General features: G+C 47.6%; 1 protein-coding gene and 1 long non-coding RNA gene across 2 annotated transcripts; one reads left to right on the top strand and one right to left on the bottom strand.

The window, feature by feature from the left end:
- Positions 1 to 2,818: 2,818 nt before the first annotated feature.
- LOC130261485 (thyrotropin-releasing hormone receptor-like) lies at positions 2,819 to 8,210 on the bottom strand. The gene is made up of 2 exons (XM_056507781.1): positions 7,449 to 8,210; positions 2,819 to 4,365 (listed from the first exon to the last, which is right to left on the bottom strand). The coding sequence occupies exons 1-2, from the start codon at positions 8,208 to 8,210 to the stop codon at positions 3,985 to 3,987; spliced, it is 1,143 nt and encodes a 380-aa protein (XP_056363756.1). The 3' UTR covers positions 2,819 to 3,984.
- On the top strand, positions 7,782 to 11,342 carry LOC130261497 (uncharacterized). The gene is made up of 4 exons (XR_008841993.1): positions 7,782 to 7,910; positions 9,902 to 10,008; positions 10,439 to 10,577; positions 11,234 to 11,342. It is a non-coding gene; the product is annotated as an uncharacterized LOC130261497 (long non-coding RNA).
- Positions 11,343 to 15,276: the final 3,934 nt, after the last annotated feature.

Genomic DNA, 15,276 nt, shown 5'->3' with positions numbered 1-15,276 from the left:
CAAGCCTGGAGGCAGGTCTAAGGACAACACTGGCCCAAGAGCCCTGGGAAATAGGAATTACAAAATAAACAAGTAACTGTGAATGATTACATTCTGTAGGACTATCCCCATGTTTTTATTAGCAGGTCTTTAATTTTATGAGCTTTAATTTTATTTTTTTGAGCTAATTAGTTGAAAGAAACAGCTGGGGTCAGACCAGATTGAAAAAGGGCTGCATCTGATTCTTTCCCTAAAGTGTGGTCCACCTTTTCTTGCGGCTCTTAAAAATTTAAGCAATTGCTCAGCATCTGCTTTGGTGATCTGAATATTATCCATTTAAAGGTACCACTATTTTATCTTAGAAATGTGGTTGGGAGTGGAAGCCTGTTCTGGTTGCAGGGAGGTACTGGATGCCCTCATGGTCTTTTAATCCCTCTTTTTAGGGAACGTCTTGTATTTTGTGAATCACTGGAGCAGGCTGGCTTTCAGAGTGCTGGCCAGCATCAGCGTGGAGAGGCTCTCCCAAAAAAACCACCTGCATGGCCACTCTCCTGTGACACAGGCTGGCATAGATGCCCTATTTCCCCAGTTTCCCACCACCCAAATCTAGAGACAAAATAAGAAGACATCCTGATAAGAGCTTTAACTACAGATTTTGGTAACTTAAATTTGTGGTTTTTGCCAGAGTAAATAACCCTTGCTGAGGTCTCATCCATGCCCTGCATACAGGCAATTACTGTGGGCTCTCTCACTGGGACCAGCCAAATTCAGGTAGAAGTGCTTGATGTGGTGTCTCCTAAACTGAAACTCCCTGATGAATGCCAGGAGCTTCAGCCTACCTATGGTTCTTCAGGCACAGGAACCTCACTCCCCACTCTCCATCAGCTCTTCCCCAAGCCTCTGTCTCCTCCATCCCCCTCTTTGCACTACTCACAAAATCCTCCCCTCACCCCAGGGCTCTGCAGCACTGCCAGATCCCTCCTCTCCAGCCAGGGGACTGACTCATCTGTAATTGAAGAAACCAGATGGTGTTTTACCAGGTTAACAACCCCTGACAGGGCAAGGGTTAGAAATAATGAGCTTTAATTAGGAGAGTAATAGGTTAGATCATGCTAAGCTGCACTTCAATGCGATAAATTAAATAGATTCTTTATTTGCTGGCATGTTTATAAACTCACAGCCCACAACCATGCTGTTGAGACAAATAAATGCTGAGGGTGAAATACAGCTTGAGACTTTATGAGCAGGGTGGGATGTTGCAAGGTACAAGGTAATGCAGGCTGAAGCTTCAAGGGAGCTCTCTGATTTCTTACAAGGAATTAAGGTTTTTATTCAGACCCTGAACATCCAAAGGAAATTACAGTGATGAGTTATTTCTTTTAATTCCTTTCTGCTAGTGATTTATTTCCCAGCAGCATGCATCTCTCAACCAGCATCTCCTTAGCAAGCTGAGTGCTGACCTTCTGCCTCCACTTTCACCTAAAAGTCTCTCAGCTCCTCCTAAAGTGTCAGAATACATGCAGGGGGAAGGACCAGGAATTCATTCCTCATCTACAGATGCTCTGGTGCATTTGTTGGCGATCTCATGGTTCCAGGAGAATTTATCTGCCAAACTCCTTCTGAAAAAACAGCAAAGGGTCATGCAGTACTTTGCAGCTAAGAGCAGAAAGGAGGAAAGAGAACCAGGTTTTAATTGAATCTCAAGTATGTTGAACAAATATTTCAGAACTATCAATTAGCTGTTGGCCTGAGGCTGAAATTGAAATAAGAAAATAATGCTATTAGGGTGTCTCCATCTGGGGAGAGAAGCAGAAAGGGGAAGAGTGAAGATAGGAAACGTGGTGAGGAGGTGGAAAACATCCTGCTGGAGATACTACAGAATTAAGGTGCTCCTTGTGTTCACAGAGATCAAGGCTGTCTGTCAAACTGCACATCCCATGCCTGAGAAGTGCCTTAGGTCAGGATGCAGGAGGGTTTCCAAGCTCAGGCAGTAAATCCTCCTCCCACATCCAGCTCTCTGCACTCGCAGCTTCAGGGTGAAAGGCTACAGGACACAGCACAGCCCATCCTGAGAAGATGCTGCCTGTGCTCAAGGCCCCAGGGAGGCATCAGCACTCACCCAGTGATCCCCTTCCCCCTCCTCCACCTTACCCTGATCCTTTCTGCTCTAGTTTGTCTGCACATGCTTTTATCGATGGCTTGTTCTGAGCTGCTAAGGAAAAAAATCTGTTCTAAGGGAGGAAAAAAAGTCTGTACTATAAAAAATATTGTTACAAGTAAATCCTCACATGTTAGCAAGTACACCTCCATTTTCTTCAAGAAGTAAATCATAAATCTCTGTTCAGAACTTTCTTAATAACAATAAATAGGAACTCTGTTCCTAAATTCACATTATACAATATACACAAAACAGTGCAAAAATAGCATGAATCCTTAAATTCTAAATGCATTATGTTTAAAATAATTACAAAAAGCCAATATTCTCTTCCCTCATCCTATATCCATTTTAGGGGCAACATCGATGGTTTAATATCATGCAATATAATAATCATACATGCAAAACCTCCCTACAAACAACAAAATAGGTCCTGGACAGTTCCAACAGACTGAGGGGACTTGATCTCTTGTCCTGACTCACCCAGCAAAGCGATTTCCTGTAGATGCAGAATGGTTCATTAACATCTTGTGCCCTTGAAAATATCACACACAAATATCATCCACACAGAGTGGATGTGAAATTCTAAGCTCTTTTAACACTATAGTTTGGTGAAAGCCAGTGTTGACTAGTGAGGCTGCACTGGCTGTTCAAGTAATACTTCACAGTCACTTGAGGTTTACTGGTGGCAGACATTTATTTTATTTGGCAAGAGCCCTAGTGTTTGGCCCATGTGTAATCTTTTTGATTTTACTCATAGTGCAGATAGTCTCTTGCAAGTCTGGGGCAAGTGTCCTTGGACTGGTCTCCTAGATGCTGCGAGGTATGAATATCTACTTTGCTTACAAGATGACAGCAGCTATAAATATTTGTGTCAGTAGTCACAAAACACTTAATGGACGTCACAAGTTATTCCCAAGAAATAAGAGAATTTCTTCAGCTGCCATTGAAATCTTCACCTGTAGCTGGGGCAGAGAGCAACACTCTTTATGGTACATGACTACACCACACTGGGGCTTACAAGACAAGAGTACAGTTTCCAGCTGAAGCAACCAGAGGAATTTGGACAGGAAAGGTAAAGTTATCCAAAAGAAACTCAGACCACAACGTTGGAAGTACTTATGTTACATTAGGGTGCACTCATTATTAGTTTGTTCATTATTAGTTAATTGTAGCAAATCCATCTGGTCTGCACCTTGCGTTTCTGTACTACCAGCACTGCAGTGTTTCCAGAAACATGACAGCAGGCTCATGACACCCAAATTTGGTTATTCCTAATGTAGGAGTCTCCCCCTGAGAGTCGCTTTACAGTCAATGGCCTCGTATCTTGGAGGCATTAATCTCCTCTGTAGGGATGTGTATTCTTCATAGGGGAATGCTGAGATGAGAGCAGACAAGTGTAAGTGCCTAATTGTTCCCATTAACTTCAAAAGTACTCCAGAGGAGCAGCTTCATGGGGTGTCTGTGTTACAGGCATGTCTATTTGGGTAGGAGATACCCACTCTAAAAAGAGGTGTATTTTTTCCTTTAATGCCCTTCTGTTCCTGGGATTCCTTTCAATGCTTTGACCCAAGTCAGCACTTGCACATAACACAAAATGGGGTGGCACTGCTCTATTTAACAACAGATGCTTTAGAGATGCTAAGTATTGACATGTGCTTAACACTTCACCAAACAAGAATAAATTAGTTCTAAGGAAAAGCAAATTAATTTTCCTTTAACAATATGTTTTGTTAAATGCCCTGAAGAAGTATTGAATGAAGCTTGCTGCTACGCCAAAGCAATTCTTCTTGGCACTCTCCCAGCACAGTGTGTACAGCCTCATAGCTCACTGCCTGCGTGTTTCAGGCTCACAGGATTTGTTTATTCTTCTTTGCAGGCGCAGGAAGCCTGCTCAGATCCTCCTGCTGGGTGAGGTTGTGGTCAGAGCTGTTGTGAGAACAATCCTTCACTGCACTGTAGTACACCGGGGTGGTGCACGGGGCAGGGTGCCCAGCACTCTTCTCCTGGCACTTGTACAACTTCCTAAAGGCAGCCCTGAACTTCTGTGACATGAGGTTGTAGATGATGGGGTTGATGGCACTGTTCAGGTAGATGCACAGGCGGCAGAAGAGCAGGAACCAGGTGTTCAGGTAGGGAGGGTCCACGAAGGAATTCACCACCACCAGCGTGCGGTAAGGCAGCCACAGCACGGCAAAGAGAGCCACCACCACAGCCAGCATCTTGGTCACCTTGGTGGGGAGAGATGAAAAAAGAGAAACAGCTAAATGGTGCTAAATCTCCAGCAGAACTTTCCCACCTGGAGCACTGCTGCAGACAGCTAGTTTCTGTCTCTGAGCATTTAAAAGAAACACCCAAGGCATGGTGCTGTTTCTTGCTGAAACCATTTTCATCAGGAAATAATCTTGCATAAATAAAACAGGAAATTATAGGTTTAAATCTATTTAAATCTATTAAATCTCTTTGGAAGAAATATTCACCATCCTTGAAATGGACTGGGATAATCATGAGAATGTCTGTACCACAAAGCAAATTTGAAAATTGTACATTACAGTAAATAAATGGGGAAAATACTTGTCCAAAGGTGGGAATCTCAGTTTTAGGGATGTCATGGGATACACTTCATCTTCTTCCCTAAGGTTTCCTGATTCCCTACACCACCTATATTGTTTCAGGGAATAGGCTCCTGGTACATAGCAACCCTGGAAGCAGACGAGACGGTCAGGAATCTTATATTACTTGGGCTGATATAGGGCTTACTTAGCTACTTACCATGGCCCATGGGTTACTTCAATTTTCAGCACACTAGGGGAGTACAACATAAACATATTGGGAACAAAAACAAACTGAAAACTCAGAAGTAAGCAGTAATTGCCCTCAGCACAACTTAAGCTTGTTAAGGAAATTGGAGTTTTGCACTGAAACACCAGTCATCCTAATAATTTCAACAGCTGTTTCTGGTAAGTGACAATCCTCTTCAGACAAATACTAACAAAATACAGAAGTCCCCAAGGAGGAAAGTATGACTAAACACTGATGCCACATGCATATCTAGGCAGTGGTGTTTCAAAAGTCAGAAGGGGAGTTGTGCAATAATCCAGTTCTTAGTATGGACATAAGCACTGGGATCATATTCAGAGTCTCTCAGCTTTTCTTGGAGTGTTTTATTACTTCAAAAGAAACTATGCCTTCCTGTGATGCCATGAGTAGAAACTGGGAGTCATTACTTGTGGAAACAAAACTTTCCCTAAAGAAGAAAGGGACTATTACCAAGCTATGGCTAAAATAGAAGGGATTTGCTGTGTTTTAATAGAAATGTGAGGACACTTCCAAAAATAAGATCTTGCAGTGATACAGTGAGGGCTGAGGCTGTTGCTAGGACTGAAACTTGTTTGCTGCCACAGTTTGTTGCCTTTTGGGAATGGGAGAATGTACATATGGTGTCTCACAAAGCTGTGTCCAGCCTCTGCCCCTCCCCTGGAAGCCACAGATGCTTCTCCCCAGCCAGTATCCTCCCGCCTTGTTCCTGCACCATCATTCTGAGTTGTACATCCTTTTTTTAGGAATCCCACTCCCTCTAGTGGTCTCTCTCCGAAAAGAGAAATACGGACTTTGAGATGTTCGTAGAAGTGATAAATACAGCCAAGCTCACACCTTGTGTTGTCCTGCTCAGGATTTAGGTGCTTTTGGAAGCACCAGTGAGAGAACAGTAGCATCTTCACACCCCAAAAGCAGTGCAGTTCTGGGGCTGTGTAGGACCACAGCCACAGAAAATATCCCCCAGCCATCCAGATGGGAGAAAAATGGGCATTCCTGATAGAGCTCCTGTAGGACCTTTCCCAGGGAGCTCTGGGCATGGGGTCTGGAAGAGCCAGTTCCCCTATAGAGACCAGAGGAGAAATATGGGTGTGAGTGCATGTACTCTGGTCAGAGGCACCTGCAGACCTACACGCACCCACCAACTGGAAGCCATGGAAAACTGCTCTACAGTTAAAAACTTAGTGCCATCTTTATTCCTTATGATGGCAGCACTGTGACGTCAGGCCGTTCAGGGGAAGTCTTTGCATGCTAGGATATTTTGGGAGGTAAGGACAATCTCTAGTAAACTTCTGGTCTAAGAGTAAAGAGAGCACAAGGTGTTTCCAGGATCTGGAGTGGCCCAGCAGCCATTTGTCCCAATGATGCTGGAGCATGCTGTGCCAGTCTACAGCACAGCACAGCACTGCAGGGGGAGCAGCACAGACCCTCCGGCCCCCCCAGCAGCTGCTCCGGAAGGAGCGATCCATCAACCAGCCCTCCCTCACTGCCAAACACCCCGCCCAAGGCTCCTGCAGCAGCCAGTGGTCATGGGAGAGCAGGCAAATGCTTTTGAAGAAGTCAGCACTTGCTTTAAACCTTCCAGAGAAAAAGGAAGGAAAAGCTGGAGTGGAAAGATTTAGAAGTTCATGGAGAAATACACGTCCTCGGAGCTGTTTGCTTCCCCTCTGTGACCCTGACTCGTCTCTCCTGGGGAATGGAGATTCCTGTGCAAGGCAGGCAACAAGCTAGTGAGCTGGAAACATGAGGATTTCAGGGCAGGCTGAAGTCTACTTTGGGCCATCTGGCAATCATACAGAAGTAGTGATTTCAAGGACTCAAGCCAAACTCTCAGATTCAGCCCTCTCATTTAAAAGAAAGCTGAATGGGCCCTGCCTATTCAGAATGGGACTATCCCATGTATAGATACTCAACTGTCCAGAGAGATAGGACACAAGGCAGTAATTGTCCATGTGAGCAGAGAAGGACGAGCAATGACGACAGGAGGAGATGGGAGAAGGATATGGGGAGGCAGCAGGCAGCTGAGAGACACAGGAATCACCGAAATGCAAACACACCACTGTGGCACGGAGCCCAGCTGCACGGACCGGGGGCTGCAGACAGGGCTGGGCTCCAAAGGAATACAGTTATCATTTCTCTTTTTTCCTTTAAACCCGAGTTCACCCGCACAGGACACTGAGAGGTGAGTCCCACTGGCATAACGCGACCCAGCCCCCTCCTGCTCGGGGGAGCAATCAGTAATTAATTAACCAGCAAAAGTGCCTGCACTCGTGCCTCTCCCCAGCTGTCCTGCTCTACCAAGCCCGACCAAAACAGGGGGAGCCCATCTGTGCTGCCAAACGTCAGCTGGGCTTGAGGGGCTCCTCTGCAGCAAACCAACACTCCCCACTCCCTTCACTAAAGCAAACAAAGTGCTGTGGCACCTCGCCCGCTGCCAGGATGCCCCTGAGCCCCCGGCAGAGCAGCCCGGCATTCCCGGCCAGCGGGGAGCCCCTACCTGCTTGCGGGAGCTCAGAGCACCTCTGCTGCCCCGGCAGGAGAGCTTGAGGGAGCTGCCCTGGTGCAGGGAGCCCAGGGAGGAGTGCTGCGGGTTGCCGGGCACGGGGCTCACGAACAGGATGCGGGCAATGAGCCCGTAGAGGACAGTGGCCAGCCCCAGCGGGATGACATAGAAGACGGCAAAATCCAAGAAATAAATGGGCATGTAAAGGCTTCTGGAGACGCGGTAGCCGCAGATGACCTGCGCCCCATCCGAGAAGGTGACCTGGGCGGTGTCCACCAGGAAGAACCACATGAGGCAATAGAGGGAGGTGAAGAGCCACAGCGAGGCGATGATGCGCCTGGCGCGGGACACGGTGCACAGGAGCTGCGCCTTGATGGCGTGGCAGATGGCGATGTACCGCTCCACCGTGAAGGCAGCGATGGACCAGGCAGAGATGTTGATGCCCAGGTACTGCAGGTAGGTGATGCACAGGCAGCCGGCGTAGCCGTACACCCAAGAAGCCACCACTTCGGAGATGTTGGGCAGCCCGGCCGCCAGCAGCACGATGAGATCAGCCACGGCCAGGCTCACCAGATAGCAATTGGTGGGGGTCACCATGTGCTTGGTGCGCAGCACCACCAGCACCACCATGGTGTTACCCGCGATGCCCACGCCGCAGATGAGCAGCACCAACAGGATGGTGACCACCTGCAGCTCCAGGGGCTGCCGGGGCATCCTGCCCAGGCTCTGGTTTCCGCTGCCCGAGCCGTTCTCCATCGTGCCCGCAGCCAGCGGCAGAACCCCGCGCACCCTGCGGCGGCGGGGACTGGGGCTGCTCCGAGCCCCCTCCCCGCATTCCCGCCCACCCTGGCTCCTCCCTCCCCTTTTTTTCCATCATTCACCCCAAGTCTTGCAGCCGCTCTGTTCCTTGCATCCCTCTCCCCTGCAAACTCTCCGCCTGGAGGGGCAGAAAGCGGCCGGGATCCCGCAAGTCCCCGGAGCCCTCCAGGACTCCCCTAAGCCGCCAGGACTCCCGGGAACCACCAGGCCTCCCCCAGGATTGCCCATAGCGCCCAGGGCTCCCCCGGACCCCGCATCGCCTCTTGCCGTCATCCCCCGGCTGGACCTGCCCGGTCCTAGCGCTCCGAGGAGGAGGAGGATGGGGAGTAAGGGGATGGGGGTGCAGGTGAGAGATCCCAGGGTGGGGAGGCGCAGAGGCAGAGCAGCAGTGAGTGGCAGCCCGGACTGTGCGTGCCGGTGAGCCCAGCCGAGGCACGGGCTTCACTGTTCCTCCAGGGCAAGGAGAGCTAAGGTGATCAGGCCTTTAATTCCTCATCCTCAGGAGGATGGGAGCAGAGCGATGCCAGGGAGATCCACAGCCTTTCCTGTTTCCTTGGAATCCCTTCCCTGGACATGGAGTAGTGGCATCCTCGTCCTGCCTTTCCTGCGGCCATCCCTGTTCCAAACAAGCACTGTCACTTCTGAGGGAGAAGGCTTAGCCAGTCCTGGACTGGGAGATTCCAAATCTTTCCAGCAATGAGGCTGAGGTATCTGTGTCTAGCTGGGGTATCCAGTGTCTCCCTGGTGGTCAGCAGTAGCCACAATTTGCTGCCAGCTTCATGCTTGCTCCTGACATCTCTGCAATCTGTCAGAAAATGCATTTTCAAATTGAAGGAGCAATTGTGCTAAGGGCTCCCTAAACTCTGGAGTGGAGGAAATTGCAAGGGGAGAATTCTCTTTTTTATTAGATTTTAATTAAAGGCAGAGGTGTCCTGTTGATCCCAGAGGCTGAAGTGCCTATCCAAAGTGTGAAGGATCATTCTCGTGCTGGGTGATTCAAGTCCAGAGTTTCACAGGCTAATTTTTAAACCTGGGCTGCACAAACCTGTGTGGATAAAATGCCTTTTGCCTCAGCCCAAGGAGCAGCACTCTGTCCCCAGGCTTTGTCTTGCTGTGGCAAATAGTGTTTTCCCCTTTGCTCTGGGAAACCTTATGCTGCTCTTTGGCAGACAATAATCCACGCAGTTTTTCACTACTTCCCATATTCATCTTTGGGTCAGTTTTAAATGACAATTATTCTCTTCTCTTTCCATTTGTTTTCCTTAGGGTTCCACTGGCAGCCTGCACCAGGTCCCCTGTGTCCCAGCCAGCCTCACACCCCTGCCCTATGCAGCCCCAGGTTTGGGAGGCCTGGCAGCTCCTGTCCCTTACTGCACTTTTGTGGGAAGCATTGGGAGTGTGGGCACGTGTGTTTGCTCACATGATCCAAGGGGTTGTGTATTTTGGTGCTCTGGAGTGACTCTAACACAGACACAATTCCAGCACTTCATCGCACTGCTGCTGTCTCACAGTGATGCTGGGAGTCCTCAGAATGTGGACTGTGTCATAGAACTGTGTGTGGGAGAGGAGAGGGGCAAATGTCCTGAGAGGGAAGTTGGGGTTCATTTGCTTCCTCAATTCCCTTCCAGGAATTTGCTTTGTGGGATCAGGAAACAAAACCAAGACAAACTCCTGCAGACAGTGGAAAAAGCTTTGTTTTGGTTCGGACCTGGAACACTGTGCAGGATAATTGCAGGTAATTATTTCCTGGCTGCTTTGCTCTGTGGCACTGACAATCCAGCAGTTATTAGTGCAGATAACAACAGCATTAAAGCACCCTGCTGAAGCAGCTGCTCCTGCCAGATCCTGTGCTGCTCTGTGTCCATTACCAAGCTGGGGCTGGGCTTGGGGGGAATGTGTGTCTGCCCAGTGCACTCACTGGGGGATTTTGTTGTCAAAATTGTGAGTTTTGCTGTGATGACTGGTTAATATTCCCTTTACAGACTCCTTCAATAACTGTGATGTTCAGGATGTGACTGAGGTGTGTATTTAAGGGGCTACCCAGCTTGACACTTACCTAAAATATTTTCTTCCAGCTTGACTTAAATCTAAATGTTTTGATGGCCAAAGACATTGATTTTTTTTTAAACTAACATTCCATGTTTTGTTCTCTTAACACACATCAGCATTTCCTTCTCTGCTGGCATTGCCTGGCACTGCCATCCTCTGTGAATATCTGCCACCACCTGCTCTGAAACATGAGGAAAGAGAAGTCCTCACTTTCCTGAGGTCCCCAGATGGAAAAGGTTGTGTCCCTGGATGCTGGTAGGGCTGTTTTTGGAAAGGAGTGTCTGTGCAGCTCCGTGGCCAGGTTAGCAGCACTGTGCCCAGGCTGGGTGCTCAGGCAGTTCAACACTTCCATGAAGTCTTCTTGCTGCTCATCCCTCTCACACAATCTCACTGGGCAGCTCCCTTAGTCATATGAACAGAAAAGAACTCTGAGGCTTTATCTATTAAACAATAAAAAAGCTAAATTAAAGTATCCTCCTACCTAAATCTGTGAAAAACTTCTTTCTGTTCCCTTGGGCTTCATTACTACAAATATTAAACCCATAAAACTTCTGCTGTTAGAGCTGGGGCACAGAGGCTGTGTCCATGTGGTGCCAGTGAATGTGAAGTGGAATTACAGAAACCACAAGTGGTTTTGAGACACTGGTTACAGGGTTTAGGGCCATAGGCAGTGGCCAAATTTTGAATTGCCAGTGATGGTGGGGAAGTGATTCCCACTACTGCATTACTGCAGCTCAGCAGGGACCAGGCAGGAAGGTGCTGGTGGCTCTACTGAGCAGCCTGAGGGCTGGCAAGTGCCAATAGAGATGGGGTATGAGTCAGCCTGACAGAGGCAGCAGTTATTGCTCGATCAGAAAGACAAAGGAGAGAGAAGTTCTGTCCAAATCACCTTCACATGTCTTCTCTTTCAGAGTCACAGCCAAGAAGTAAAATTGCTTTGGGGCTTTCTGGATTATTGCCCTCAGAGATCAAGCCAAAAAGGCAGCTGTCAAGGAATTAAACAGATGCAAAATCGGTCTGGGTTTGTGCTTCATGAACACAAAAATGGGAAAAAAGCAAACCACCCTCGTGGTTTTCTACTGATTTCTGTGAACAGCCCTGGAGGGAGCAGCTCCCAGACCAGGGCTGCATCACATCTGTGTGGTGTGAAAGGGAACAGCTTTATGGGAAACAATTAATAGGAAGGCAGTGATGTAGACTTCTGTGGGTGAAACCATTCCAGGCTCTTCTCTCAGGTAACAGGACAGGCAGCATTTCCCATAGGGCAGGGGGTGCCTGATGGAGCTGCTGGTGCCAGGCCTAAGGAGATCCAGCCTTGTATTGTAACACTGAGCCTGGGGTAGTGCTGTCACAGGGAAAGGAAGCTTCCCCATGCTCTCATGAGGACAGGGATGGTTTTTAATTGCAGGTTCAGGGAGCACAGGCAGTTCTGTGGGTCATCTCAGGATCCTCCCATACCTGTCTCACTGGCAGTTTCCTCCTGGCTTCTGGGTACCTCCCTCTCTGGCTGGTATCATCTCTTTTGAAGATCTGTTGCTATTAAATCTGTGATACACCGAGCCTTGCAAATGTCTTCAGGACACAAAGGAACTGGTGACTTTTCTTCAGCTAATAATTATAATTTGAGCTTTCAAAGAAAGTCAAGTGAGGCCACTTTCACAAACAGGAAGATTACCCCTTCTCCCTTCCCTTGCTTCCTTGCTGTGTTTGCAGTCTGAGACCTCAAGGAAAAAGCCTCTCACTGCCCCAAAATTATCAAACATATGAAAACAGGTCTTGCCAATGAGGGGCTTGGCCAGGGCCAGCCATTCATGAGCCTCTCATTTCTGAGTATAGTTTATTTGTGAACTGTCCCTACTAACATTTTAGTAGGTGCATCCTTCAAACTCTGCTCCAGGTAGCTCCTGGAAGGGCTGACCATCCTGAATAGTAAAACAAAACAAAACAAAAAAGTTAAAAAAATCTGCAATGGACTGATTTGATAAGTCAAGAAACAAAACCACTGGGGATCTATGCAGCTCTGCAGAGATTACCAGAATGGGAAAGGATGCTCTGTGCAGGTTTGAGTGAGGTCAAGTGTGTGTGGGACACAGTGTATTTTACAAAGCCTGTCAAACATTGTAATCCTTTGTGCCAAGGGACTCCCCAACCTATGTCACCAGCACTGCTGCTCTGGGCTGGCTGTGGGAGCCTGGAATTGCCATGGGAAAATGGGCCCAAAGTGTCCCTTCCCCTCCCACTGAGCCCAACACTCATGGATGGCATCACCTGCACACCCCATGGCCCCTGCAGGTATCAACCACAGAACCAGGTCAGGGCTCACAGCTCTTGCTGTCACCAGTAAACTCTGCCACCTGCTCCAGTGTGCTCATCCTCCAGGAAATCTGCCTGGATAAGCAAAAAGAGAGAAGCAGGTGGAAGCATTGTCTTTCAGGGCAGCACAAAGGAATGGAAGCCCTGGGAGTCCCAGTCTTTCTGGATTCTTGATGTCTGTAAGAGGAAACTGGTTTGGGCAACAAAAGGTGAGCCTTTGCCAGAACCAGCAAGGCTTGGAGCTGTGCTGTGAAAAATGACACATCTTCTGTGTTTTTGGGACACTGTCTGTGGCACATCCCACCTCAATCACCCATCCCAGTGCTCATCTCGAGTGCTCCACTCCCAGCATGCAGGGGAGGATGTGCCTGGAGTCAGGACAGAGATTGGCAATTCCCAGAGCAGTAATCAGGGTGGATAAATGCTGCAGGGCATCCTGGGGGGATAATAGCCACAATAATCCTAAGGAGAGATAACAGCTCTTCATGCAATATTATGAAAAATAAAACTCTGGCAGAACAATTAGACTGTAATTACGAGTTATTTCATTTTCTGTGACATCTAAATGTCAACACCATAACTCTATAACAACAAGCACTTGGTACAGCACACTCTGCACACCTGATGAGCACAGCCCTGGGAGAGCACAGCAGCCTCCAGCTCCCCATCCGTGCAGGCAAAGCTGTGACATGCATCAGGGAGGAAAATGAGCCCATCCTCACTTGGTATCCAGGTCTGGGTTCATACCATGACTGGATGTCACAGCAAGCAGGTGTGACAAAGTGGGGGTGACAAAATGCTCCAAGTCCTTAGCTGGAACTGGTGTAAACACCCAGGAAATACTGGAATTGGTGTCGGTAATGTTCTTCATCACTGAACTCCATCCCTGCACCCTGCACAGCTGTTTAGGGCATGAAAGGACAGAAAAAGCCTAAAGCTGACCTCTGGTGCTGTTGCTGATCTTCCCCCAAAATATGTCTCTGATCCATCAGCCTTCCATCCTCAGAGCTGCTCTGGTTAGTCTGAAAGAAGAGATGGTGCAATTGCAGCAGCTCTTGCTGCTCAGGAGCCTCCACCCAGTTTGTGGTTTCAAATACTTTTTCAGTCTTTCCTGTGTGCACTGCTAATTGCAGTGTCCAGACAGAGGGCAAACGTCTCCCTGCTCTTAGAGGAATTTATCGTAATGCCAGAGAAAGCTCCTTCCTCCCATCAGCCCCACAAGAGCACCATACTCACCTCCTGCAGGGCCCAGGACCACACATGCATCACCAGCTGCTCTAAGAGAGCAAAATTCACATGGTTTTAGGCATCTATTTTTTGGAAAGTCTAGGTGGGGGCAAAGTTCCTCCCTCCCTCCCTCACTGTGGCTGTGAACCTGGCATTGCTGATGCCCTGGCACTGCAGAGCATTGGGCACATGGAGCAATTTCTTCTCTCTCCTGATAAAAGGAAAAGGTGATTCATCCCATCCCAGTCACAGCCTCGGCTTGAACTGCTCCTTCCTATAATTCACAGAGTTCCCACTTTATTGTCTGAACAGCTTAATTCCTAATGCAAAAGAGGAAGTTTTCAGCCTTTCAACTTGGCTGTTTCAGTTTCTCAACCTACTTTAAAGGAAAACCTCTCGTCCAAGTCATGGATCACCCTAACTAGTCAGACCTTTTTATTTTAAATCTCTTGGGAAATAAATTCACAGAATTTGCCTCTCTCCCTTCTTGGATATGAAGGCATCTCCCCAGCTGTTTCCAGCTGGGATGAGAAAGTACAGAATGTTCAACTGGAAGAGCATCTAAGTAAAAAATGTGCAAAATCCTGGTACTTTTTCATGTTCAGTTTGTGTGTTGAAAACATCTCTTCTTGAGATTTAATCTTTGCTCATCAGCAAAGAAACACAGAAGTGCCTCTCTGCCTCAGTCCTTGGGAAGGGCTTGAGGGATGAAGGTGAACTGACTCCATTTCCTCAGCATCTCCTTAAACTGCCAGTGCTATCCTGTGAACCCCTGGAGGTTCTTCCTGAAGCCACATACCTCAGGGCTTCTCTGGGTACCTGAACACTGAGATCAGTGATGTGCTCAGAGTTCTGGGAATCAGGGAACCGAGAAACATGCCTGGAGGATTGGCTTCTGTATCCACATCCCAGCTTTTAGCAGCCTTCTGGGATAATCAGTGTTGCTTCTACTGTTTGTGTTGCAGGGTGAAAACCAGTTACAACTAATATGGAAATTTTCTATTGAAAAATGTGAGACATTGAGTTCAGAGTGAAACCCTGACACAATCTGCTGTTGAAAGAGCCAGGATTTATGCAACTCACTCTGAATTATATGCAAAATGCTATGAAGTAGCTTTTTGCTTTCATTTATGTCCATTAAGATTTCCTTTTCTAAAATTTGGTGCATGGAAGTGTCTCCTCCATTGCAATTACAGTGCAAATACTATAGATAGGATAAATGCAATGAAAAATGGAATTTGCAAATACTATAGATAGAATTACTATCTAATAGTAGTATTATATAATATAGATAGGATTACTCTCTAATAGTATTATTAGATAGGATAAACACAGTAAAAATGGAGTTTGCTTAAAAATCAGAAAATACTTCTGGAGAGAGGCTTTTTTTTTTTGCTTGCCTGTTCTGCTCTGG

The sequence above is a fragment of the Oenanthe melanoleuca genome, chromosome 20 (assembly GCF_029582105.1).
Source record: "Oenanthe melanoleuca isolate GR-GAL-2019-014 chromosome 20, OMel1.0, whole genome shotgun sequence".
Classification (NCBI taxonomy): Eukaryota; Metazoa; Chordata; class Aves; order Passeriformes; family Muscicapidae; genus Oenanthe; species Oenanthe melanoleuca.
The sequence above is the reverse complement of the archived record's forward strand: the minus strand, read 5'-3'. Positions and strand labels throughout refer to the sequence as shown.

Bases quoted from the DNA above. Each gene is read 5' to 3' on its own strand.
- LOC130261485 (XM_056507781.1), bottom strand. From the start codon at position 8,210: ATGGAGAACGGCTCGGGCAGCGGAAACCAGAGCCTGGGCAGGATGCCC. The intron at 4,366-7,448 runs GTAGGGGCTCCC...CTCCCCACCAAG, and splicing joins CTCTGAGCTCCCGCAAGCAG to GTGACCAAGATGCTGGCTGT.